At 41.7% G+C, this 25019-nt stretch overlaps 1 protein-coding gene across 8 annotated transcripts in view; it reads left to right on the top strand.

Annotated features, from left to right (window-relative positions):
• lrrc75a (leucine rich repeat containing 75A) overlaps window positions 1–25019 on the top strand; it is a 37773-nt gene that overhangs the window by 7776 nt on the left and 4978 nt on the right. For all 8 annotated transcript variants that reach the window (XM_061780870.1, XM_061780868.1, XM_061780866.1 and 5 more), the window contains 3 exons: window positions 7909–8037; window positions 14676–14788; window positions 24490–24763. In XM_061780870.1, the coding sequence (XP_061636854.1) occupies window positions 7909–8037; window positions 14676–14788; window positions 24490–24763 (516 nt within the window). The remainder of the gene's footprint in view (window positions 1–7908; window positions 8038–14675; window positions 14789–24489; window positions 24764–25019) is intronic.

The raw sequence follows: 25019 nt of genomic DNA, 5'->3' as shown, positions 1-25019 counted from the left end.
CAACAGTTGAACGATGCCAAAATAAAGCCACCCAGAAAGTGGTTTGCTCAAGCCTCATCTCGCAAACACTAAGCTCTTCTTCCTCTTTCCAGTCGCCTCACCCCCCTACTCACTCATCCAATCACAAATCACACTCAGACACCTTCACTGCCTCACAGACAGTCGGAACACAGAAAACGCTAGCATAAATCTATGCAACGCAATCAGTAACAGGGTCGCTCCAATACCTATACATTACTGCGGTTTATATTTTTGTTCAGTATATATTATTTAATACATTGCAATCTGTATACTGGACTGTATACCTTTACATAAAGATACACTATATTGCCAAAGGTAGTCGCTCACCTGCCTTGTCTCAGATATGAATTTAGGTGGCATCCTATTTATTTATTTTTTGTCCTGTTCAGCTATTCGGTCAAGCAGAATGGAAGATCTGTATCCCTTTTATGCCGGAACTGTTGCACTGTGTCACAGTGGAGTTTTTAAGCTTCTGCTGTGGTTTCCTTGTGTTATAATTGAAGTTTATTGAGAATCAGAGTCGAACAGAACAACGTTTCTAGAGGGGAGAGAGAAACGAAGACAAAAGGCAAAGCACTAATTGTAAACAGGATGAGAAAAGAAAGTCATTACGTTATCTACAACAATGAAACATTAAATATGAGTGTTGGGGCTGTAGTGCTACACCCTGTGAGGGAAGGGCAGGACAAGCTAGAACAGGACAAGGACAGGAGAAGAAGCATGCAGGACAAGGGTCGTGAACCCGGCTATACAACTGAAGTGGGGTGGCATTAATTATGTGACTTATAAAAGTCTACAGGACGAGAGAATGAGTGAGGGGATACATAAGCAATTCGCATATTCCTGAGTTATTTGTCGCAATAAGTGAGTGGCCCCACACCCAGTGAAAGAGTCCCAGGGGTGTGTGCCTGCGGACACATGCAAGTGAATTGACACCATTTTACATGCACAAAGACTGACAGAAGTTTCCTGTAATTGCCGTGCCCGCACCGCTGAGGCTGAGGACCCCACCCAATCATGCATGGGGCGGGACCAGGCCCAGGGGTCATCTGAGAGCATCCCGGCGGACGGGACACGTCCCACATCGAGGGACCCAGGGCGGTCGGCCGGCCCCACCGAGGCGCCCCGACAACTGGCCACGCAGTGGAGCCGCAGGGACCCAATGCCAGCCCCCCAGCCAAACCCCACCGCCCCAGACGCACCGACCCTCCACCCCCAGGAAAGCCAGACATACTCCCCAACCTGCAGGGCCCGCGATGCAGCCAGTCCCCACCCAGCCCGAGGGCGGGGGAGTGTCTCTTGTTTGTTGGAAAGGAGGGCGGATAGGGGCACTCGACAAGGGAACGATAAGGGGGGAACCCAGGGAGCAGCCGCGGGTCATGAGAGCGACGAGTGAGAGATCCTGCAACATGTTCTCACCGAATGTTTCTCCTTTAATATTTTAAGAACCTTTCATGAATGCCCCCAGTGTCTACCACCACACCAATGTCAGTAGTGATTGTATTTTTCCGAATTTGAATGTCTGATCTCAAATCTGTTTCTCCACTGAACCGAATGAGACGTTTCACCTCACACAACACAAATGCCACATTGCAAATACTAAATGCTCTCAGCACCCACATAAAATTGAAACTGTCATTTCATGTGTTAAACGGTGTGCGTGACAATGCAAAGCTGGAAACCAGTTTTCAGGTTTTAATCCTAGTTATGAAAAAAGTAGTACGCGGTCTATCTCCCTTTTGGTCCCTGGGGGGGCTACTCCCTTTCGCTCCTTTGTGCATAAAAGGCCAAAGCTCCTTTGTCCTTCGCTCGCTCTCGCTCGTTTGTTCACCTTGCAGAAGAACCTGGCCCAGCCAGGAAGCCCCACCTCTCACCACGAGGTGGCAAGGACGCACCTGACCGTCCCCCGCCGCAGAGGACCCTGCCAACACCCCGAGCTACCCTTGCGGGTGCTTGGGCATCTTACGGAGGAAGCTCCGTTGGGAAGGAAACGGGCGTCGCACGTCTGCGCCGAGTGCCACTCATGGGCTTCAGCTGACCTGCACTTGAAACCTTTTTTTTTTTTTTTTTCCTTCCTTCTTTTTCCGTCAAAACCACCTGTCCTCGACCGGGCCGGCCAAACATGCAAAATGGATGTTAAAATCATATGTGAGCCAAGGCAGGTATGGAATACTTTTGGCAAAATAGTGTAGATATTTGTTTTATATTTTCATGTACTTTATTTGTAATTTGTGCCAAAAGGGCAGGACCATGATTGTGCGAGCCCACACTGTCATTAGCAATAATGTTGAGGAGGGAGAGGCGGGTGGAGTGGCCCCATCGAGGAGTCTTACACAGGGCGCCATTCAAGCTAGCACCGCTACTGGCTGACACACAGCCAGCGGAGGATACAGTACACACTTTACTTTCACCATGGGACCATGCAATCAGCTGATTTGGTGCAGTTCTCCAGGGCAGTGGTCCCCAATCCTTTTTGCACCATGTTCCGGTTTCACATACGTATTATCATGTAAGACATATTTTGACAGAGGGTCAGATCTGCTGTGCAGCAAGACTGCTTTGTCGGCGTGCCCTGCGCACTCAGCCACCATAACCGCCCACGAGTGGGGAAGTTTCTCGTGCACCATAGGCTTGTCGCTGAGCTAACGTAAACTGTGAAATGAAGTAGCCATTCATAACATTTACTCAAAAGATTTGTTCGTTCATTTGAAGGAATTTTCGTGGAAGACAACACTATCGAGCACCGTGTCTTCCGCTATGCCAATAAAAAAAAAAGACAATGCAAAATGCTTGGTGAGCAAAGTGCACTGACACATTTCAATTGGGTGTGATTTTTCAGCGCACCTGCGCACCACTTATATATGCATCCCAGAGTATAATTTCGTTTTGGGGCGAGAATGGATTAATTGCATTTCCATTCATTTCAATGGGAAACATTACTTCGGGTTAAGAACCTTTCATGTCACAAATTGGGTTCGCAAGCTAAGGTTCCACTGTATTTACAGTGTCGTGAATAAGTATTGGCCCCCTTCTCAAAATCTTATATTTTTGCAGTTCCCCCACTTTAATGTTTAAGATCATCAGACAAATACAACCCAAGTGAACTTAAAATGCTGTTTTTAAATGGTGATTTCATTTATTTAGGGAAAAAAAGAACTATTCAAAGTTACCTGGCCCTGTGTGAAAAAGTAATTACCCCCCTTTTCAAATCGTGAATTAATTGTGGCTGATCACAATTTTTGGTTAATTTTCACTGATCACACCCAAGCCTGAATACCTCCAGACCCGTATAATCAAGAAATCACCTAAACAGAATTTGTCCCGACAAAATCAAGTTGGACAAATGATCTAAAAAAGCTGCAACAAAATGACAGGATCCAAAGAAATTCCAGCAGTTGAGAAATAAAGTAATTGAAATCTATCAGTCTGTAAAGAGTCACAAAAGCCATTTTTAAAACTTTAGGGTTCCAACGAACCATAGGGAGAGCTATTATCTTCTCATGGAGAAAACAGGAACAGTGGTGAACCTTCCCAGGAGTGGCTGGTCTACAGTGATTACCTCAAGAGAACAGCAATGACTCATCCAAGAAGGACCACTTCCAAAGAATTGCCCCTTGCGCCCTTGCCTCAGTTAAAGTCAGTGTTTATGACACAGCAATAAGGAAGAGACTGGGGAAAAAATTGCATCCATAGCAGAGTTGCAAGGCGAAAATCACTGCTGACCAAAAAGAACATAAAGGCTCGTCTTACTTTTGCAAAAACTACTGAATGATTCCCAAGACTTTTGGGAGGATATTATATGGACTGACGAGATGAAAGTTGAGCTTTTTGGAGGGTGTTTGTCTCATTACATCTGGCCTAAATGTAGAACAGCATTTCAGAAAAAGAACACCATACCACCAGTCATACACGGTGGAGGTAGTGTGATGTCTTGGGCTGCTTTGCCCATTCAGGACCTGGAGAACGTCCTGTGATTGATGGAATCATGAATTCTGGTCTTGAACAGAAAATTCTGAAGGAGAATCCAGCAGCTCCTCCATGTTTCGCAGTAGCTAGTGTTCTGTATTTTCTAGTGTGACAACCTTTATTTAGAAAAGGCATTTCCATGGAGACAAATAACATAATCTTAAAATAATGACCGTGCTTACCATTGAGTCAAAGCTTCTGTCATTATTTCCTGCGCCTCACAGAGCATTAGGTAGCATAGAAAGTCAGTGAGTCATACTTTTTCTGTAGGAGACTGAACAACTCTCCTCGTCTTGCTCGCTCAGTCTTCAGAGCATGGTGAACTCTGCTGCGTACCGACGCCATAAACCTGCACCACTTAACAACAAAGCAAGTTTTATTTTGTTTTTAAAATTGATAGTCTAATTTACACTATAAATTACTGTACACATTGCCTGTATTTACCACATCACATCATATCATAGATAATTATGATGATACATGGTTGCATAATGCTTATTTTTTCCAATCCTTAATATCCATTTATGCTTGTTTTGAGTTTGCGTGTTCTCCCCGTGCATGCGTGGGTTTTCTCCGGGTACTCCGGTTTCCTCCCACATCCCAAAAACCTGCATGGTAGGTTGATTGAAGACTCTAAATTGCCCGTAGGTGTGAATGTGAGTGCGAATGGTTGTTTGTTTCTATGTGCCCTGCGATTGTTTGGCGACCGGTTCAGGGTGTACCCCGCCTCCCGCCCGAAGATAGCTGCAATAGGCTCAAGCAGCGCGCGACCCTAGTGAGGAGATGCGGTAAAGAAAGAAAATGTACAGCAGTCTATGATATGAAACAGAAAGAGGAAAAAGTTGACTGTAGCACTGGCACTGCTCTTTATGTGCCTGTATCAAAAATCAATGAAACATAATGTTTCCATGCATTCAGGATGAGTTAAATCAATCGTAAGCAAATTGTTTAATGTGCAAGCTATGTGTGATTTGAAAGGAGTCATTACAAACGTGGCAAAACATTCAAGGTCAGTTTGCTTGTCAATTTTTAAAGAGCAGTTTTTTTCAGTTTTGGCTGATGAAAAAGCATGTATTTTCCCTAATCAAATTTGATGAAAATACAATGCAAGAATGGAGATGAAATAAATACATTATGCCCCAAAGGTAACCAAGGATATTTTCAGTTCTCCAACACTGAGGACAAATGTTGCATTTTGTGCCACAACAACGAGTATTTTTATGGAACGCTAACGATGATTTGGATGTCAAATGTGAATCCAAAACAAAGGGCAGTTTGTGCTTTTCATTTGATTTAACTTCAAATATTTAAACCATGGCGGTACGGTGGCTGACTGGTTAGAGCGTCAGCCTCACAGTTCTGAGGTGCGGGGTTCAATCCCCGTCCCCGCCTGTGTGGAGTTTGCATGTTCTCCCCGTGCCTGCGTGGGTTTTCTCCGGGCACTCCGGTTTCCTCCCACATCCCAAAAACATGCATTAATTGGAGACTCTAAATTGCCCGTAGGCATGACTGTGAGTGCGAATGGTTGTTTGTTTCTATGTGCTCTGCGATTGGCTGGCAACCAGTTCAGGGTGTACCCCGCCTCCTGCCCGATGACAGCTGGGATAGGCTCCAGCACGCCCGCGACCCTAGTGAGGAGAAGCGGTTCAGAAAATGGATGGATGGATGGATATTTAAACCATGCCTGCATATCGACAACATGCACTGGGATTTACATTAGTAATAGAGCGAGAACAGCAGCTTTGTTATGTACTGTTCTCAGTAATACATTCAATTGCTTCATATATCCTCTTTGTGTTTGCTTTCTAATGGACCTGCCTTTTACATTTGTAGCCCACTTCCACTTCCAAAATTCACCTTGGATAGATAGTGATCAATTTTTCCTAAAAAGCAAAGGCTTTACTTTATTTTTTGTATTTGTTTTTATAACCTGTCCTGTTCAGCTGCATGGCCTTGCAGAATGGTGGATCTGTATGCCTTTGTCCTGGAACAGTTTTCCTGTGCAACAGGAGTGTTTCAAATACTCCCTCTGCTTATTTAGAAATTTTTTTTTTTATTCTGATATTTGTTGAAAATGCAGCCGGACAGAAAAGGGTTTTAGGGGACAGACAGAGGGACAGAGTGGACAAGGGGAATAGGGGTGAGAACCACATCAGAACAATAGGGAGACAGTCTAGATATTTGAACACAAGTAACATGACAACAACAGTCAAATCGTGTTGTTATGACACCCGGTGAGGACAGGAAATAAGTTATTTGGAGTCTGTGCACAACTAAAGTACGTCGTGGGGAACGTCATCTAAATGCTTGAACACAACACATTTTATCGCCCACCTAAAGAATGTACACGAGGAGCATGCCGCGTTCAAGCAACGCAGCGTGGTGGGGGAAGAAAAAAAAAAAAACGGCAAACGGCCTCGAACTCTGGACAACACCCGTCCATATAGCTGGGACAGTGAGAAAGTTAGAATAAGCATGTCATTAACAGTATTTATTAAAGTAATTTAATTGAAATAAAGTAATTTAATTACAGTAATTTAGCACCCATTATTTCTGTCATGTAATGTTGATTTGACCGAAACTTATGTCAGTGGCCAATCCTTGAATGTACCCTAAAGGTCATTGGTGTTTTAACTTTTGTCTAAAATGCTAGAGAATAATTTGAGCTAGGACGGGTCCAGCACGCCCGCAACCCTTGTGAGGATAAGCTGTACATAAAATGGATGGATGGATGGATGGATACAGTATACAGTACACAAGTATATTCAATACAGTAAATGAACAAGTCATATAAATAGACACATTGCTCCATGTTGTGATCGGTTATCGTTTTTTTTTAAACTTGCTGATCAGTGATCGGCCCCAAAAATCCTGATCGTTGCTGTTAGTGGTCCCAGCACAAGCAATTAAAGTCTATAGCGTGTCTATTGAACTTATTAGTGAATGAACACCATATCGCATGCATGTTAGTCAACTGGTGTACGGAGTTGCTGAGCCAGCACATTGAGGAAGGGTGGCCCGGGTGGGCCCGGCCCCAACCACCCACAAGGGGGGCAAGCTAGCGAGCCCGTCCAGCAGGGGACCTAACCAGGATGACCCCACCAACCCCCCAGGACCCAGGAAGGTCTCGAGCCAAACCGAAGTCCACCGACCAGTCCCAAAGGGTGGGGCACGGGCACCGGACCACCGCCCCCCACACCCCCACCCCAGACCCAGGGGGCGCCACCAAAACCACCGCCCCCACCACCCCCAGAGAGCATGGGGGCCCCAGCCACCAACAGGACCCAGCTGCCACCCAAAAAAAACAAAAAACAAAAAACGGTCATAGCCCGCCAAAGCGAGACCATGTTAAGCCTTCGTCGTGAGCAAGGACGGTCTGGCTTATTTTAATGACTGAAAATAAGAGGTTTAAATTAGCAAAACCTACATTCATTCAACAATTCTGAGTTTGTTTTTGCATGTGAAAATTAGGTTTCCCCTCATTTCTTTGAAGACTGTTGACAAGCAAGGGTAATTTTATGTTTTCAGGAGTTTTCACATTTTTAAAGCAGGGGCGATCCAGATTTTCTACTGGCGAAAGATTGTGTGAATCTATTTGCATCATCAAATTAATTTTGTACCTGTAATTTATGAGCTACACTTGGACAAATTAGATCCAAAACAGGCAACATGGAAAATATTGGCTTTGCAAAATTAATATATCTTACTTTTGACTGCCAGAGACAGGCCAAAATGGTGTAAAGGCTTTAAGTGCTTACATTTGTGTATGCTGTGACTTTGTTTACTTTTCATGTTCAGTGACTCATGAAGTTTACTTATGTGTGTGAAATGTGTTACATAAGTATGATGTCTATTCTTCCCTATAAGAGGGCTGATTGTGTAAAAAGTGTTGTACTTAATCAAGGTTGTGTATTTGTGTAGGACCTGGGCATGGAGTCAACATCTCTGGACGATGTATTATACCGCTACGCCAGCTTTAGAAACCTGGTTGACCCCATCACACATGATCTGATCATCAGCCTGGCACGATATGTACACTGCCCGAAGACGGTAAGATGCGCACACAGTAGAAATAAACACACATCGTACACTTCCCAAATATTGCCAATTACACTAAAACGTCCTTCGTACACCCACATGGGCTGAAGTGATTCATTTCTATCAGCTGATCTCTTGATTCATTACGTCTGACGTTATTAGATTAGAGAATTGCTCTAAGTGGTTGTGCAGCAGTGTGTGTGTTCATGAGGGAACTGCAGCCCCTTGTGTTTGTTCATTCATGTAGTTTGAGATGTCATTGAGGGAGAGGGAAAGAAAGTGTGACAGATACCCTGCAAGATTAAATATGCAGGAAGGAAGCAGGAGTGGTGAAAAGAAAGATAGGAATTAAAAGGCATCATATGCCATCACTGGCTAGTGTGTTATGGTCGTATACGAATGCCCTAAAGCTGACATGAAGCGTTCAGCATCACTGCATATGTGTCACGTGTGGGGAGTAGCTGGACCCAAGAGCAGGCGCAGGCAGATGTCAAATGGTCCGGGATGTGTTGGCAGGCGGGGGCGTGGACAGGTGGCAGGCAGTGGACAGAACAGGCGGCTGGCTTGTTGGCAGGAATGACGTGGGTCAGGAACACAGGGGAGCACTGGGAACGAGGAGACACAAGAGTTAACAAGGGAAGCAAGGAATTTATGCACAATTTTATCAGTATCACCACACTAGTGGTACGCTTTCATTGCTCAATGTCTCTCCCGACTATCCATCCATTTATTTTCTGAACCACATTTCCTCACTAGGGTCGCGGGCGTGCTGGAGCCTATCCCAGCTGACTCTGGGCGAGAAGCGGGGTACACCCTGAACTGGTTGCCTGCCATATAAACAAACAACCATTCGCACTCATATTCACACCTACAGGCAATTTCGAGTTTTCAGTTAACCTACTATGAATGTTTTTGGGATGTGGGAGGAAACCAGAGTACAAACCCACGCAGGTACGGGGAAAACATGGAAATTCCACACAGGCAAAATCGAATTTGAACCTGGGTCCCCAGAACTGTGAGGCAGACGTGTTAAGCAACTCTCCAGACTAGTGTTTTTTTTAATTTTCTAATTGTGTATTTCGTCATTTGTTGTTGTTTGTTGTTATACTAGAGTGGCTCCAACTACTGGAGACAAATTCCTTGTGTGTCTTGCAACATACTTGGCCAATAAAGGTGATTCGGATGGCTCATTTGCATTGATCGTTAATTTTCCCCATACTGTAGTTGATGCAGTCAATTGCTCATCCCTAATGGCCACCATTAGCTTACCAAGCAACTTTTTTATGATACAAAAAACTGCAGGCTACCTTTGACATAATTTTGAAAGGGCAGCACCATTATAGTAAAACTTAACCTTGTCATGTTCGTCCTGCCCATTCGTCACCTCGCCAATAGCTAATTGAAACAGGATGTGGCGAAGCAAATATTGCCCACGTTGGCGAATCAAAATCGCCTGCTTCAAAAGCCCATCCTGATAAAAGTTCAGTTAAGCGCTGTTATTCTGCTGTGTGTTAACGGTGTTAGTGGTTTAGTTTTCCCTGCTTTGTAAAATGCTTCAATTCGTCACCGAGCGTGGACTCGGGAGAGCCGCTGAGGAGTACTGAAAATGAAGGCAATAAGGCATACATTAATCAATATCGAACAACAAACACACAGCTTTATTGGGCCCACACACTTGTATAATCATGACATTGTATTGATTTTGTTAATCATTAACGATTCATTAATCGCCCTTGGTGGAGCCATTACAATCATCATTAGTGTATGTTCACACTCGTTATTTGGTTCTCTGGTACATAACTAAGCAAAAAGTTATGCATGAGGCATTTTTCCACACACAAATCTGAAAAAAGTAATACAATACAGTTCACTATACTATACTACACTACTGTCTGCTGAGTTACATGTTATTTACAGTGTACGGTGATATTTGTACTTGTTGACATGTCGCAAAACGTTTCCAAAGCAAAACTCTGCTTGCATGCAAACTCTTGTGCGGTTCGGTTCACTTCAGCTGAGGTGTCAACCACTTCGTTAACCCAAGACGTGGACCAGTATTAAAATGACAGCCGACGGCATAAATCAATTCCTTATAGAGCGACAGGATGTACCTGGGCTTTTTTAATTTTAGAAGCATGTCAGGCACACATTTGAAATTCTACATTTTCTCAAGGCACGCCACCATGCAAAAATGTCACACAAGTTAATCATGTACTGTCTGCTATCGAGTGGAAGAGCATTTAATTGTTTTGCCTTTCTCTATGTCACTGGCCTATGTAGTTAAACAAAGATAGATTCTTTAGTCAATAAATAATTTTCAAACCAAGTTTGGCACACCTGATAATATTTCACTCCCACACATACTGGGTGGGAATCACTCTTATATTTTGATGCTGTAGGTGTCACATGCCTTGTCCCTTAATATTGCTTGTCCCCTGACTCTAAAAAAATATAGCTGTTGTAAGATTTGATCATACATACATTTAAGAAATAGAAATATGCATTGAAAAGCAATCTATATTAGCAGACTAGCTTGGGGGGTGGAGGCAAAGCTGCGCAATGAAGATATATGAAAACAGAGAGAGGGATGGGAGAGGGGTCATTGGTTCTCTTTAGATTGGGAAGATTGATTGATTTTTTTTTGTTTCAATAATGTAAGAAGAGGCCAAGAAAATGAGAGCATACGGAAGCGACCAAGCACAAGGACAGAGAGAGCGCGTGGGAGGCGATAAAATAAAAGACTAAGTAAAACGTAAAAAAGCGCAAGCTCCAGTCAAATACCACCACTGCTGGTTTCATCGACCCAAGGTCTTTCTCACTTATTTAATTATAATTCACTTGATGCTACTTTAATAACTCAAGAGCATTTACCCCGAGTGGTGGTATAAACAAATGTCTCAACCAAGCAGACACACAATATAAGAACGTGTTGAAAGGTTGAGATTTGAAACTACAGACTAATATTTTTGTGATCATATAACCACAATATAAACTCATCTAGAAAATCAAGGCTATTGGGATATTTCAGGTGAGTGATGTTCAATACGTTTAGAGGCAGAGTAGCCGTTTTCCAACTGCGAGCGAGATTTTAATGTAGCCTCACTTCGCTCCTTCCTCCCACTCTCGCATCTCTGACCAAAGCTTCGCCCCTCACAAACGTGAACGTGTAAGAGATGTGCATTGTACGAACATAAACTGTAAACAAACCGATTTTAGCCATTTGATGATGTATTTTCTGGAATGTACAATCAATTAAAAAATAAATTAAATGTACCTGGGGAGCAGAAATCTTAATATTATTAATATTGATTAATTATTAATAATTCATTATTATTATATAGTGCTGGGTGAGTATGTGATTGTCACTCCCCCGATGCCTTAAAGAGAGGGCACTGGCGGCTCTTCTTACCGGCACACGTTCAAACTCCTTGTTTACCCTTGTTTATTACCGAGACCTCTCCAATTCCTTCTTTTTAACCTTTGTTGCTAATCGGAGCTAAATACTGTACGCTGGCCACAAAAACAAGTCTGCACAAGGCTACGGCATGCCCCCACAAGGCTCCACGCGTGCCCATGCACACAGCAGTCTCTGATTGGCTAGTTCTCCTTGTACAGAGTCGGTTTCAAAATAATCATTATTATTAAATTACAGGCATAAGATAGCACCAGAAATTGATGTTTTTTAAGGGTGATTTTAATAATATATTACTATAAGCTCATACAGTTTTAACATGCAGTAATCCCTCACGATATTGCAGTTCAATTATTGCGGATTCAGTGCATCGCAGATTTTTTTTACAGGTCAAAATCGTGGCGGGGTCGGCAACCGACTTTCCCATTCATTGTATAATGACGAAGGATTTAGGATCTGGAGGGATGAGGGAGGCCGCAACACGGAATGCCGTGTCCCGCGCGGCGTATGAAGTGCAGAGAGGCTGACGAGACGCGATGCGGCGCACCCTCAGGCGAGGGGCCGGCGGAGTGATTCCTGAGTGCTATTTTGGCAGACTTGAACTGTACCCAGAAAAACACTATGTTGTGGGCATTCGTGGTCGTGGCCACCCCGCCAGCGGCAGCAGAAAAAAAAGGGATTGGGGGCATCCCATCGTAATTTCATGGCAGGATCTCTGAGTGTAAGCTCGTTCATGAGCTACAGTTTCACGAAGTGCAATTGGAGGTGTATTTCAGGCTGAGCAGGGAGCAGTTTGAAAGCCTCCTGCAGGGACATCTCGTTACATCATTTTTCTATTGTCAAAGCTTGGAACACTGGGACACCGCATTTATTATGATTCTCCATTTTCCCCTTGCCGTTTACAGTAGATTTCTGCCAAAATAGCACTCAAAAATCACTCTGCCAGGCCCTCTCCTATTGGAGCCGTTTTCTGACATCGCCACGATGCCCCTCCAGAATAGAAAATGTTCCTATTTGAGTGGATGTCGCATCACGTCAGCTGCCCTCTGCACACCGCGACATGACATTCCATGGTCCCGCCCCCTCAGCACATACACAATGAATGGGAAAGTCAACGGTGGCTTGCACGTTGCCAAGTGTGGTGTGAGGCCTTAAAGGATCACATATTGGTATTGAATTGCATATATGAAACTTCTACATTTATATAATAATATAATACATAATTGGTCACTACTGTACGGATTTCATTTATTGCGTTTTTTTTTTTTTTTTTTTTAAATGTAACCCCTGTGATAAAGAAGGGATTACTGTGTATGACTAAAAGTGTTTTTGTTTTTTGTTTTTCTTTTAATGGCAAACTCCACCTTTAACTGATAAAAACAATTCTATCAAGTTGCATGGTAGAGCATTTGGCACACATTGCACATCAAAACAGTCTCATAATCAGAGTTTCTGGGTTTGAATCTTTTCTCCTGCATGGTTTTTATCCGGGTCCTTCCCACATTCCCAAAAGGCTATTGTCAATTGTGTAAACGCACCCTACAGTAAGTGTGTTTGGAAACCCTTGCTTGTGATGTCTAGTGTTTCCCAACCTTCATTGAACCAAGACATGTGTTATATATTTTTAAAAAAAAAGTGTCACGTAAAGTATATATACTTAAATAACAATGTTCTGGTCTCTATTTACTCACAAATGTACTTCCTCTGTGTTAAATCTGGGCCTGTTTAGTTCAACACAAAGCTGATGCACTTCGATCAAACAAACACACACAGAAAGATCTGAAATTATGATTTTTTTTTAAATTTATTTTTGGACCAATTAAGTGGAACTGGATAATTTCTGACGGCACAACTGATGATCTCTTATGGCACACTAGTGCCAAAGATAATTCAAGAGCATTTATCTTGGATTCTTTTCTCCTCATTGTCTGTACTCTGTTCTGTCTTGTGTGAATTTCCTTTGCTAGGTTTCTCACAGGTATATGAGCCATATTCATTGGCGTGTGAAGTGCTGCTGTCATGCACGGTCCACAGAAGATACACTGTGTGATACCAGGCATTTCAGGGTCTATGTGGCAATGATGCAGTCATCATTCTCCCGAAAGCTAAAGTACACTAACCTTCAAAATTATTGGAACAGTGAGTCCAAATCCTTTATTTTTGTGTTTCCGATCCAGATGATCCCTGGAAATAAAAGCTGAATTGTTGATATCTTTTAGAGAGGAATGTAAAATACCCCAAAAATGTAAGTTGTCATTTTAAGGTCATTAAATGGCATCTTTAATTGTTAATAATGTATTTAATATTGCAAAACATCTGCGATTGGCTGGCGACCAGTTCAGGGTGTATCCCGCCTCTCGCCCGAAGAAAGCTGGGATAGGCTCCGGCACGCCCGCGACCCTAGTGAGGAGAAGCGGTAAAGAAAATGGATGGATATCGCAAAACATGAAGCAAATGGGCTGCTGTGATAGAATCACTCAATCAACGTTCCGTGAAGCTTTGAAATCCCAAGCTTTACGTGAACGTGTGTGCATCCTATCAGACGCACACACATGCTTGGTTGACAGATGTATTTGCCAATTATTTGCTCCAGTGGTGCATAAATCCTACTTTTGTTAATCTCGTTTCTCTGCGGTAATGTCATGTCCATTATGCCTTCCTTACGCTATACTTTGTGAATAACATGGCTCACTGACAAGACTGATTGACAGCATCACTGTTTTTATAAGTATTGAGGATGCTTCAAACTGTGTTATGTAACGCCAGAAGTCTCATTTTGTCAGCAGTTCAATCATTTATTGTCTTTGTAAGGGATGAATAATGTACAGCAATCATTTATGCACATTTTATACCCCACTTTATTGATCACACATTTAAGGTTACTTCCTTTGCCCAAAAAGTAATTTTTTAAAATTCAGAATTTCACAATAATTTAGTAAAATTTAACGGGTCTTGCTTGGCACTGGGCACCGTTTGGTTGAAACACCAACCGACATTGATCAAGGCTTCTTCAGAACAATGGATTGTGTAGTGAACCCTACCTGGATGACAACCACTTTTGGTGATAAATTCCTTTTGTCGTTCTTGTCATTATCAACTTTAATCTGTGATGGCCTGTTGTAGATTAATGGTATAGTTACAAGTTTTAACAGATTTCCCATTACTCTCCAAGTAAGAGTTTCTTTTACCTGTTCTGCATGACTTTATTCCAATGTTTGTGTGCCTTTGTGTCTGATAGGAGGGCGACTCTCTGGGGGCCATGGAGAAGGTTTGTCGTCAGCTGACTTACCATCTCAGCCCCCACTCTCAGTGGAGAAGACAAGGCCTGCTCAAGAGGAAACCCCAGGCTTGGTCAGTACTTTATGTGGTCTCTCTTTGTAGAGAAATGTTCTTAGTCCTCCTCCTTTTTTACTGTCTGTCCTTAAGTTTTCATACTCATTGCAAATGTAACTTAATCTGATTTAATAGTTTAGCTCCTCAGGATTTGGTCAAATGTAGTATATCTGTAGAAGTCCCAACTTTTCACCATGCTTCTTCTGATTTTAAGCAATACTTTAAGCTTTAAAGCACATCAGACCCAACCTGGCCAAGTTAGCTGAACCCAAAAGCCAGATCGCTAGGTAGGCCTACACTACAGTCTCGGCAAAGCTTGCTTTAACTGACCTCTCTTTGTCCTTAATAATCATAACTGAGCCATAAAAAAAATGTGCTATACACTGGTGGGCCAGCTGTAATACACATTTAATATGGTCTTGCGGGCCAAATATAATTACATTGTGGGCCAAATTTGGCCGCTGGGCCTGAGGTTGGCATATATGCTTTAAATTGTCCGTATGTGATAATGGGTATTTGTCTATATGTGCCCTGAGATTGGCTGGCGATCAATTCAGGACAAGCACTATAGAAAATGGATAAATATTCATCAATTAAGATCTTACTTTTCTCTGAGGTTACTCACAGGGAAAAAAAATATGATTACAATATATAAGATTAGAAAAATGAATATTAAGGGATTCAAGTGACGAGTTCGCCGATTATGTTAAATTATTCTGCACTGCTTAGTGGGTTTTAATTAAGTCAGTGTTGCAGATGCTAGCGAGTGATCAGGCGTCTCATTTACTCTGATGCCGACATGAGGGACACAAGTGTCTTCCTTGCACACTGTAACACCTATGAAGATTATATAACTCTTAATCCCACCCTATTACTCAATTATCCTGATGGAAAAGTGTGCTTTGTATTGTGAAGCTTTGTAATGAAAAGTGTCAGCATTGTTTTATAGCACTGTTTGCAAATGACACTGACTTAATTTGCACAATTTAATTTAATTTTTTTTTTATATAAATCCTTAATACGTAATGCCGGTACATGTATTCTTTGACACCTGTCCAAGACTGTTTCCACGTAGCCCCTGCAATGTGATCGCATACCCCTACCCTGCTTGGGAAACACTGGTCTATCTGACATTAATTCAAATGTAACATTCATTGGCCGTGATATAAAGGTCACTGCAGTTCAGTGACACTGTAGTCACACTGAAAGCATTCCTGTGGCTGAGTAGGGGTAAATGTACATGAATTAAATGATTCTTCAATCACATCCACAGCACATCACCATTCTTTTCATCTCACTGTGACTCTTGCTTGTTCCCTGTGGAAAGCTGACCCCTTGTTGCTGTATGAATCATAGCATTACCCACCTGAGCCTCCTGCTGGTGGCCCAAGTAACCCCATTTTTTACAATGCCATTCTGTTTATATTTTTGCTAATGAACTATCATGGTTATAAGCCTCTGGGGACTCAATAAATCCATTTTATTTCTTGTCATTAAAAACTGTTACAGGCAGTTTTGGCACAGTGTACACAAAGTACATTAACTATAGCTCACTCAGTGGGTTTATATGTCAGGCTAACTAAACAAGAAACTGAAGGTTGAATCATTCTGTATCACCCCGGTCGGAATAATTAAAAATCTGAGGATTTTTCCTAGTTATGATAAAACTGCTTCAGCAGCATCGACACTATTCTCTTCAGTGGATGCCATTGTGTACAAACTTGCTGTGTCCCTTATTAGCACACCTACAGCATGACCACGGTTGTGTGTTATCAATTTATGGCTTGTTTGTCTAGAGTCTAGGAGTTTGATCAATGTTTGCACGTCCGTGTAATGGTATTTTCCAATGGTCATATGGCAATGTTTTCTCAGTATGATTCTGACATAGGACAGATATATCATGGTAAATGATATTTCCAATACAGTACTGTATACAAGCCAACCAAACATAAGTCATTTTGTACACTTTTGCAATAAAAGTATGTGTGTATTAAAATACTTACAGTATTTATCAGTTTGACTCAGCAGCACTGAACGTGTTCATTTCAACCCATAACGTTCACTAAAGCGGTGTACACACATACTGATAATTACGCCAAATTTTAAATGTTTCCCACTTTCGATCAAAGTCAGGAAAAGTCTGATTAGCGGATGGTTGTAAAAGATTATCCTGACTGATTTTTCTATGGCTTGGGGTGCTTTAAAAGTGATTTTTCCTTCCTGATCTGCTTTCAAAAAAATGCCTGGCCGACAATCTTAAATATTAAAACTGTTGTATATTTACAGTACATCATTTGATGAGTGGTCAACACAATGGTCAGCAGAACCATGGACTCCTCAAAGGTGACGATTTGCCAATCAGGAAGTGACCTGAGCTGGCGCTATTGCCGGACTCAAATAAAGAAGCAACGAGTTTTGTTTGTTTGACATGTCTACCAAGTCATTCACCACAGTAAAAATGACAAGAAGCATTGGCAACTGCAATGTAGTCTCCAGATAGGCTAACAGTTAGCCTAGCGTCTTCTATTTCTTCTTCGACGACTACTCTTCTTCTTTGCAATTCGGGTTTGTTTTACAGGCTGGGTGCCTCAGTGGCACTATGTTGCGTCTTCTAAATGATACAAACTGAAGAATTCCTGAAGGTATTTTGACTCTGGTGCTCCATTCCATTTAATAAAAAAAGCGCAAGGCCAGTCACAAGTCACAGATATTGGACAGCCTCCGCTCTACTGAACTAGGGCTTTGAATCCTGCTGTGTGTGTGTGTGTGTGTGTGTGTGCTTGTGTGTGTTTGAATTCTTGTATGCACACAAACCTTAAGTCTCATGTCCTTGTATGGACAAAATGAGAACGATCCTTCCTCTGTCTTGGATCAGCAAGAATAAGCTTGCGATTTATAACAAAACTCAAACTCAGAACAGTGTGACAAATTCTGCAGAACCTTTCATGAATCCAACATCCGTCTGGAGTGTTTTGAAGAAAACATTGGTCTTAGAAAATTACCATTTGTAAGAATTGTTGGTAAATGAGGTGCATAGTAGTCATTTTATATTGATCGTGGAGGCATCCATGTTCACTCACCTACACTGGCAAATCAAGGAGAGGAGAAGAAAGTGACCTGCCATCCTCTGTGCAGATGTACCATCTGATTGCGTGATACATAGTCTGAGGGAGACACAGTGGACGCAGCAATCCATAGAGCGCACAATAGGCTAGAGTAGAATTATGAAGTTCACCTTCAAAATCATGTGGGTGGTATACAGTGTGTAATATTACATTAATGTCTCTGTCATTGCCAAGGTGACCCCGGGCCATCTTCTTTAGTAGTCTATGATATTGTTGGGCCAGCCATCACGCCTCTCATTTTGTGATCCAGTAACATCTACAATGGTCAATTTGGATGCTACTTGTTCAAGCTTGTCATGAGCAAGAACATTTATTTTTCAAGACTTTGAAGTTGGGAAGCATGGTTGGTGAGTCAGTTCTGAGGTTGCGGGTTTGAATCCAGGCTCTGTCCTTACAGTGTAAATCGGTGCAGCGTCTGCAGTGACACGGACTTTGTATCGATCCGTTGTGGTAAAGAAGGAGCTAAGCCGAAAGGCGAAGCTCTCAATTTACCGGTCGATCTACGTTCCTACCCTCACCTATGGTCACGAGCTGTGGGTCGTGACCGAAAGAACAAGATCCCAGATACAAGCGGCCGAAATGAGTTTCCTCCGCAGGGTGTCTCCCTTAGAGATAGGGTGAGAAGCTCGGTCATCCGGGAGGATTTCAGAGTAGAGTCGCTGCTCCTCCACATCGAGAGGAGCCGCTGGAGAGACTATGTCTTTCGGCTGGCCTGGGAACGCCTCGGGATCCCCCCGGAAGAGCTGGATGAAGTGGCTGGGGAGAGGGAAGTCTGGGCGTCCCTGCTAAAGCTACTGCCCCCGCGACCCGACCTCGGATAAGAGGTAGAAAATTGATGGATGGATGTTACTATATTTTATTTGTATCTTTTATTCGATTTTCGTTTCATGGGTCTTGAGACTTATTGGGCTAATTTAGGACCTCAAGTATTGAATTTCGTGCCGTATCATGTGTAAATGTATGCTGGTATGTAAATTCCTTGAATTTGAGCGCTACCTGCTGCGACTCAGACCACAGGTAAGAAGGAATGTTTGTGCAATCAATTAATCACAATACTACACAAAAGATTGTTGCACCACTGAAAATATTACTTGGCTACTGGACCAACGTTTCTTAATCGCACCCAAAAAAACGGGGTGAGGGACTGGTTTGGAGGGGGGCTTGGTCGTGTCAGACAACCCTCATCAGGTATCTATGCTAGCATAATGCTTATTTATCTGATCTAGCACCATTCATGAAACCTATAGAAAGTTTTGTGATTATAAAGCTTTGCCTTGCTGTTTACTGACATTAAATTGTCATGTTGTCATCTTAATGAAGAGAGAAGGGCAGAACATCTCAGGCTAGCTACAGCAGACAGACACACTTGCAGTGAATTTAAAGACAGTTTGCCAATTTAAACAAATTCACCAGTTTTATTTCATTTAAAATCTCAATTATGTTGATTTTAAAGCGTGACCCATTTTGCAGTAGAATGTCAATGTTTTATCATTACAGCAACCTGGCCAAAAGTCACACGTACTCAACGAGATATTTTAGTGCAAGCATTTATACCTAAACATTTGAGGTTTACAAGTAGTTTTTTTTTTTTTCGACTATATTGCTCTATAAAAGTTTAGGACATAGCGCATCATACGAAAGAATGATTAATAAATGGGAAAAGCTGTCTATTTGATGACAAATCAAGTGTATTTGTATCAAAGGGCTTCACAGGCCCAGAGTTGACAAAGATTGGTGGCATCTCCTGACCTAAAGCCCCCCAATCATTATCATTATTTTTAACTACCCAAATTTGTTTTCTAATTTGAAATTAAATGGTGGATCTCAAGTTGAGCTGCATGACAGTTTGATAAGGTACATATGTTAAAATGTATTTTGTGCCAATCTTTATGTATAATTTATGTAAGTTGCAGATTCTGGGCTCACACTTTAAACAATGTCAAGTATTTATTTGTTTATTTTGACATAATTTGGGCTTCCAGCTCATAAAACCCACTAAATCAGGAACGCAAAAAATTTGAATACTGTGATGAAATCAGCCCAAATTTTGCAGGCCATAAATGTTTTGAACTGAGTGTCACACACTAATCATTCCTGAAACTCAAAGCACCTGAACAGGTTTCCCCAGGTGTCATTAAATTGCGTCTCAACTGGGCCAATGAGAAGGACTGGACTGTTGGCCATTGGTCTGAGGTCCTCTATTCCGATGAAAGTAAAGTGTGCCTTTCATTTGAGAATCAAGGTCCAAGGGTTTGGAGGAAGACTGGTGAAGAACAGAACCCAAGCTGCTTGAGATCCAGTGTGAAATATCCACAGTCTGTCATGATTTGGGGTGCCATGTACAGTGCAGGTGTTGGTAAACTACTTTCTTAAATCCAAGGTCACCGCAACAATCTACCAGAATGTTTTAGAGGACTTCATGATTCCCTCTGCTGAGGATCTGTATGGAAATGCAGATTTCATATTCCAGAAGGACTTGGCCCCTCCCCATACTGCCAGAAGGACCAAAACCTGGTTTGATGCCCATGCCATCACAGTGCTTGACTGGCCAGCCAACTCACCGGATCTAAACCCCATTGAGAATCTAAAGGGTATCAAGAGGAAAAGGTGGGGCACCAGACCCAAAAACAAAGAAGAACTGACAGCAAGCATCAAGGAAATTTGGGCTTCCATAACTCCCGGGCAATGCCACAGGCTGATTGCGTCAGTGCCACGGTGCATCGAGGCAGTGAACCAACCAACCAAGTCCCAACCAAGTATTGAAGATTAACATATCGTTTTGAAAGTACCATATTTTAATTGATTTAATGTGACCCTATTTTGTGGGTTTTATGAGCTTGAAACCCAAATTATGTAAAAATAAACAAATAAATACCTGAAATTGTTTAAATTGTGGGCCCTGAATCGATAATCTATGAAAGTTTAACTTTTTGAATGGAATTATGGAAATAAATAAACTTTTCCATGATATTACTTCGGTGTTGGGTATGAGGGTCTACATCTAGGATATACAGAGTTCACACACACACACACACATAATTTTTTGTGAGGTGACCCGTTTGGGCCACCTCAACAGGGGGGTTGTTAGAGATTTCTGGCTGCACGCTTACAAAACATTGCACGCACTTTTATTTGATACATTCCATGACAGATACACATCCAGCTAGTGTATTTTCAAGCAGTGCATCTGGTTGGTCCAATGATGTCCTTATCATCCATCCATCCATTTCCTTTAGCGCTTATCCTCACAAGGGTCCTATCCCAGCTATCTTCTGGCAGGAGGCGGGGTACACCCTGAACCGGTCGCCAGCCAATCGCAGGGCAATGTCCATATCAAATAAATGACAAAAATGATGCATCGTACCACACGTCACCTGCGGCTGCTGCTTAGAGTAAATCCATTACCTCTGTTTCATGTGCAAGAAAAGTTGATTGATGCTGACAGCAGAACTGTCGATCCCTGAGTGAAGATTTATAAAGATTTGATTTTCTTTCCCACACCAACAGGGATTATTATTCAAGATTTGCAGAAATGCTTTACCAGTCACCAAGGTGTAAATTCCTATGGATTTAGACGTTGTTTGAGCATACCGAGAGGGGCTTGCATTTTAAGCGCATGTGAAGATCCTTGGTTAAAAGGCTATAATAATCTGACAGTAGTGGATTTTTTTCTGTTATAAATCTAGAAATAGAAAACATGAATGTTTTTCATAATATTATGGCCTACTTATGAATGTTACTAGACACATTTGTGAGTCTAGGGGTGTGTATTTGTGGAAAAACATCCTAACTGTGGGTGTATTTTGTCACACTATGGCTTCACAAACAGCAACGCGTAAGAGACTTGTGAGCGTGAGTAAGGCTCCAATAAAATAAAATAAAAAGACTTTACGGAAACATTATTTGCTTTATTCACTGAAATGACTGAAGAAGCTGTTTGTTGACCAGACTTATTGATAGTGTGTGTGTGTGTGTGTGATGTGCGTGTGTGTGTGTGTGGAGGAGGTCACACTAATATAAAGTCAGTAAAATCAGAGCATAATTAATATACATAACAATGAATGACAAATGAGGTTGGTGATACATTCAGAAAATCTTGATAGATGCTGAACTCTACTTTTACAAAACATTAAGAACAACCTGAGATTGCTTCCGTTTTATTTTCTGCATGTATTCAGTGTAACTGATCACAGTGATTGCATAAACTGTACGTCAGGGCACAAAACTTTGAAGTTGCAGGTATTTTGAACGGAAAACTAGAGTACTGTGCTTTACAATTAAATCAACTTGTGAAGATCTAGGAATAATTTTCACTCCATTTTCTACATGTTTATAATAATTCTAAAGACCAAATTGACTCTGGAACCAAAGTAAGAACTACATGTATTTTAAATGTATAAGAAAGAAAGTGATCACCTGCCCTGTAAATGTATAAGCTTACATCAGGATGGGCAACTGCACGTGACCTGCGCCCACACACTGATTATTATTATATATATATTTGGGTTTTTTTTAAATAAAAATAAAAACGTTTTCTCCCCCACACACTTTTTTTGTCTTTGTTTTTGTGTGGGGGGGACTATAAACCCTGTTTCAACCCCTGTTTTAAATTCTAATAGTACCATCATTGTCATTGTATCAGCATTATCAGATGATTAGTAACCTTATATTGCTCAATTACTTAACCTTACATTGCTCAATTACGCTCCGTCATGTGTTTTTGTGTCCTAAACGACCAGTATATTTTGTCACAGTGGCTGTCTGTTGTCGTACTAGAGCATCTCCAACTACCGGAGAGAAATTCCTTGTTTTGTTTTTGTTTTTTTTACATACTTGGCAAATAAAGATGATTTTGATGTTGGGAACTGAAGTTAATAAATATACTGAAGCTGACAAGCGCTCAAATCAAAAGTACACAACAGCGATTTTTTTTTTTTCTTCTTCAAAAGAACTATTGACAGTTCATTTAAAGTGCAAGAGGAGTTAGTAAAAATTGTGTCCTCCAAAAACATGTACATATTTGATGCCGTTAATTGTGTTGCAAATGCGTATCGTGGCTTGGACAAGCGGCAGGGCAGCAGGGATGCACCAGGGCTCCTTCAACAAAGCAGAGTAACCTGCCCTGTTCTGCAAACTGATCATTTGGGGATTTTAAATTACATGCAGGAGAAACAGTGCAATATTCAAATTTTGGGTGTGTTGATTTTTGTGAAAAAAATACACAAAATGAGTTTTTTGTACCTGTTGGTATGCTGTTCTGCAGGTTTGTGCCAACTTTGAATAGTAATTTTTATGTAAGAGAGCCCCAAGAAGAAAGATCACAGGAGTTTCCTATGTGGTTGTTTTTTGATTGCTTCAAACCCTTTGTTGTTGAAGAGTGGATCTTTTATTCATGCATTTGTGCATGAAATATGCATATTAAGATAATGTGAAGTACATTGGTTAAATTAACAAACAGACAGTTATGCACACATTTTGACCATTTTTTAAATGGCATTTTTGCCTGGTTAGGAAGTGCAAAATCCTCCATCATTTAAGTTGCCCAGCTCTGATTTACATTAAACAGTCATCCAATGACATATGTATTTTATTACATTGAATTAAAAAAGGATTTCACTAAACCAAACTCTTTTGTTGAGCTGTTAACTGACAAATATTGAATTGCACATTTTTCAACCACGCACAGCGAGGATTCATTTTCACAGAGCTGTCATCAGACCTTGCCGCTGCGGGATGAACTTAACGCATTTCAGTCACAGTGGCTGCTAAAACCACAATGTATTTTATTAGCGTTGAAAGAATGATGGCGGTCGATCAACAAGCTCTTTAATGCACGCAGGGTGGGCCGCTGTCAGCCGTAACCACACCAAAATAACAACAACGAACTTAGCTGTCTGCTCAAAATTCAGCTTTCTTCCATATACAACAATCATAAATGTAAATATTTGTCTGTCCATTCTCAAAAGCCATTTTTCATCTGCAAACTTCAGTGTCTTAAACCCTCAATCCCCTTGGTTTCAAAGTGTCTGCATGTCCCCACAGCGCTCCTCAGCTGCTCAGCTATATGTTTAATAAACAAGTGAATTGTTTCTATTAGCAACCGAGCCTCAGAGCTAGCCATATAGACAGTTTATCTCAGACGGGAGTTTTTTTTTTTTTTTTTTTTGTAGGCCTACTGCCAGAGATTCCCGCTATTACTCACAGATTTTCTTTCACACTCAGTGGACACTTATGAGGTACGCCTGCACACTCAGACCTTCATGAAAAATCTCTCCAGGTCAGTTTTTAATTAAGGCTGTCAGTGAGGTTTTAGTTCAACAGCTGTTTATTATTGTGTTTGTAGTTTGCAGCGGTGTAACACACTGACTAATACTTTTATCAAGAAAACATAAAGAATACAGCAAATCTGATTTCTTTACAGGGAATAAATTGTGAGAGAATCTACACTCTAGCTGTGATTAGTCTTGAGTTGTAGAGATGCCTTCCGTATAATTATTATTCTTTTTTTTTTTTCTGTTTTTTTTACATTAGCTACTTAATCTTGTTTTATTGTGTGGGGACAAACAACTACTCACATCATGCGTCTGTTTCTAGTCTGAAGGCGGTGCTGTCCACACCTCCACCCAGCGGGGCATTGGATCTGTCCGGTATCCCTCTGGTAGCTCGCGATATGGAGCGTCTGTGTGCGCACCTCCAGCACCACGCTTCCACAGTGGTTAGCTTGGAGCTGGGGTTCACCGAGCTGACCGATGAGGCCTTCCTCCTGCTCCTGCCCACTCTGGCTGCCCTGCCTCACCTGGAGACGCTGGCAATGAATGGAAACCGGCTGACCAGGACTATTCTGAAAGAGCTGACTGATGCCCTGAAGGTCACTTTTCTGTTTTCATATTTGGTCTTCATGGCATTGACCTGAATCTCCTGTGATTCTTTGTGCTAGAATCATATTAACAATCTTTCTGCGCTGATATTGAAAGACAGGGATGATCATCGCACTGTACCAAGCTCATTTATATATGTAACCCTACATTTAATAACTTCAATGCTTCAACTCAAAGGAATAACGACTACTTATGCACTTTTTAAGAAGAATATGGAATTCCGAATTGCAAAAAATATTTTTATTT

This window comes from Phyllopteryx taeniolatus, chromosome 8 (assembly GCF_024500385.1).
Source record: "Phyllopteryx taeniolatus isolate TA_2022b chromosome 8, UOR_Ptae_1.2, whole genome shotgun sequence".
NCBI lineage: Eukaryota > Metazoa > Chordata > Actinopteri > Syngnathiformes > Syngnathidae > Phyllopteryx > Phyllopteryx taeniolatus.
The sequence above is the reverse complement of the archived record's forward strand: the minus strand, read 5'-3'. Positions and strand labels throughout refer to the sequence as shown.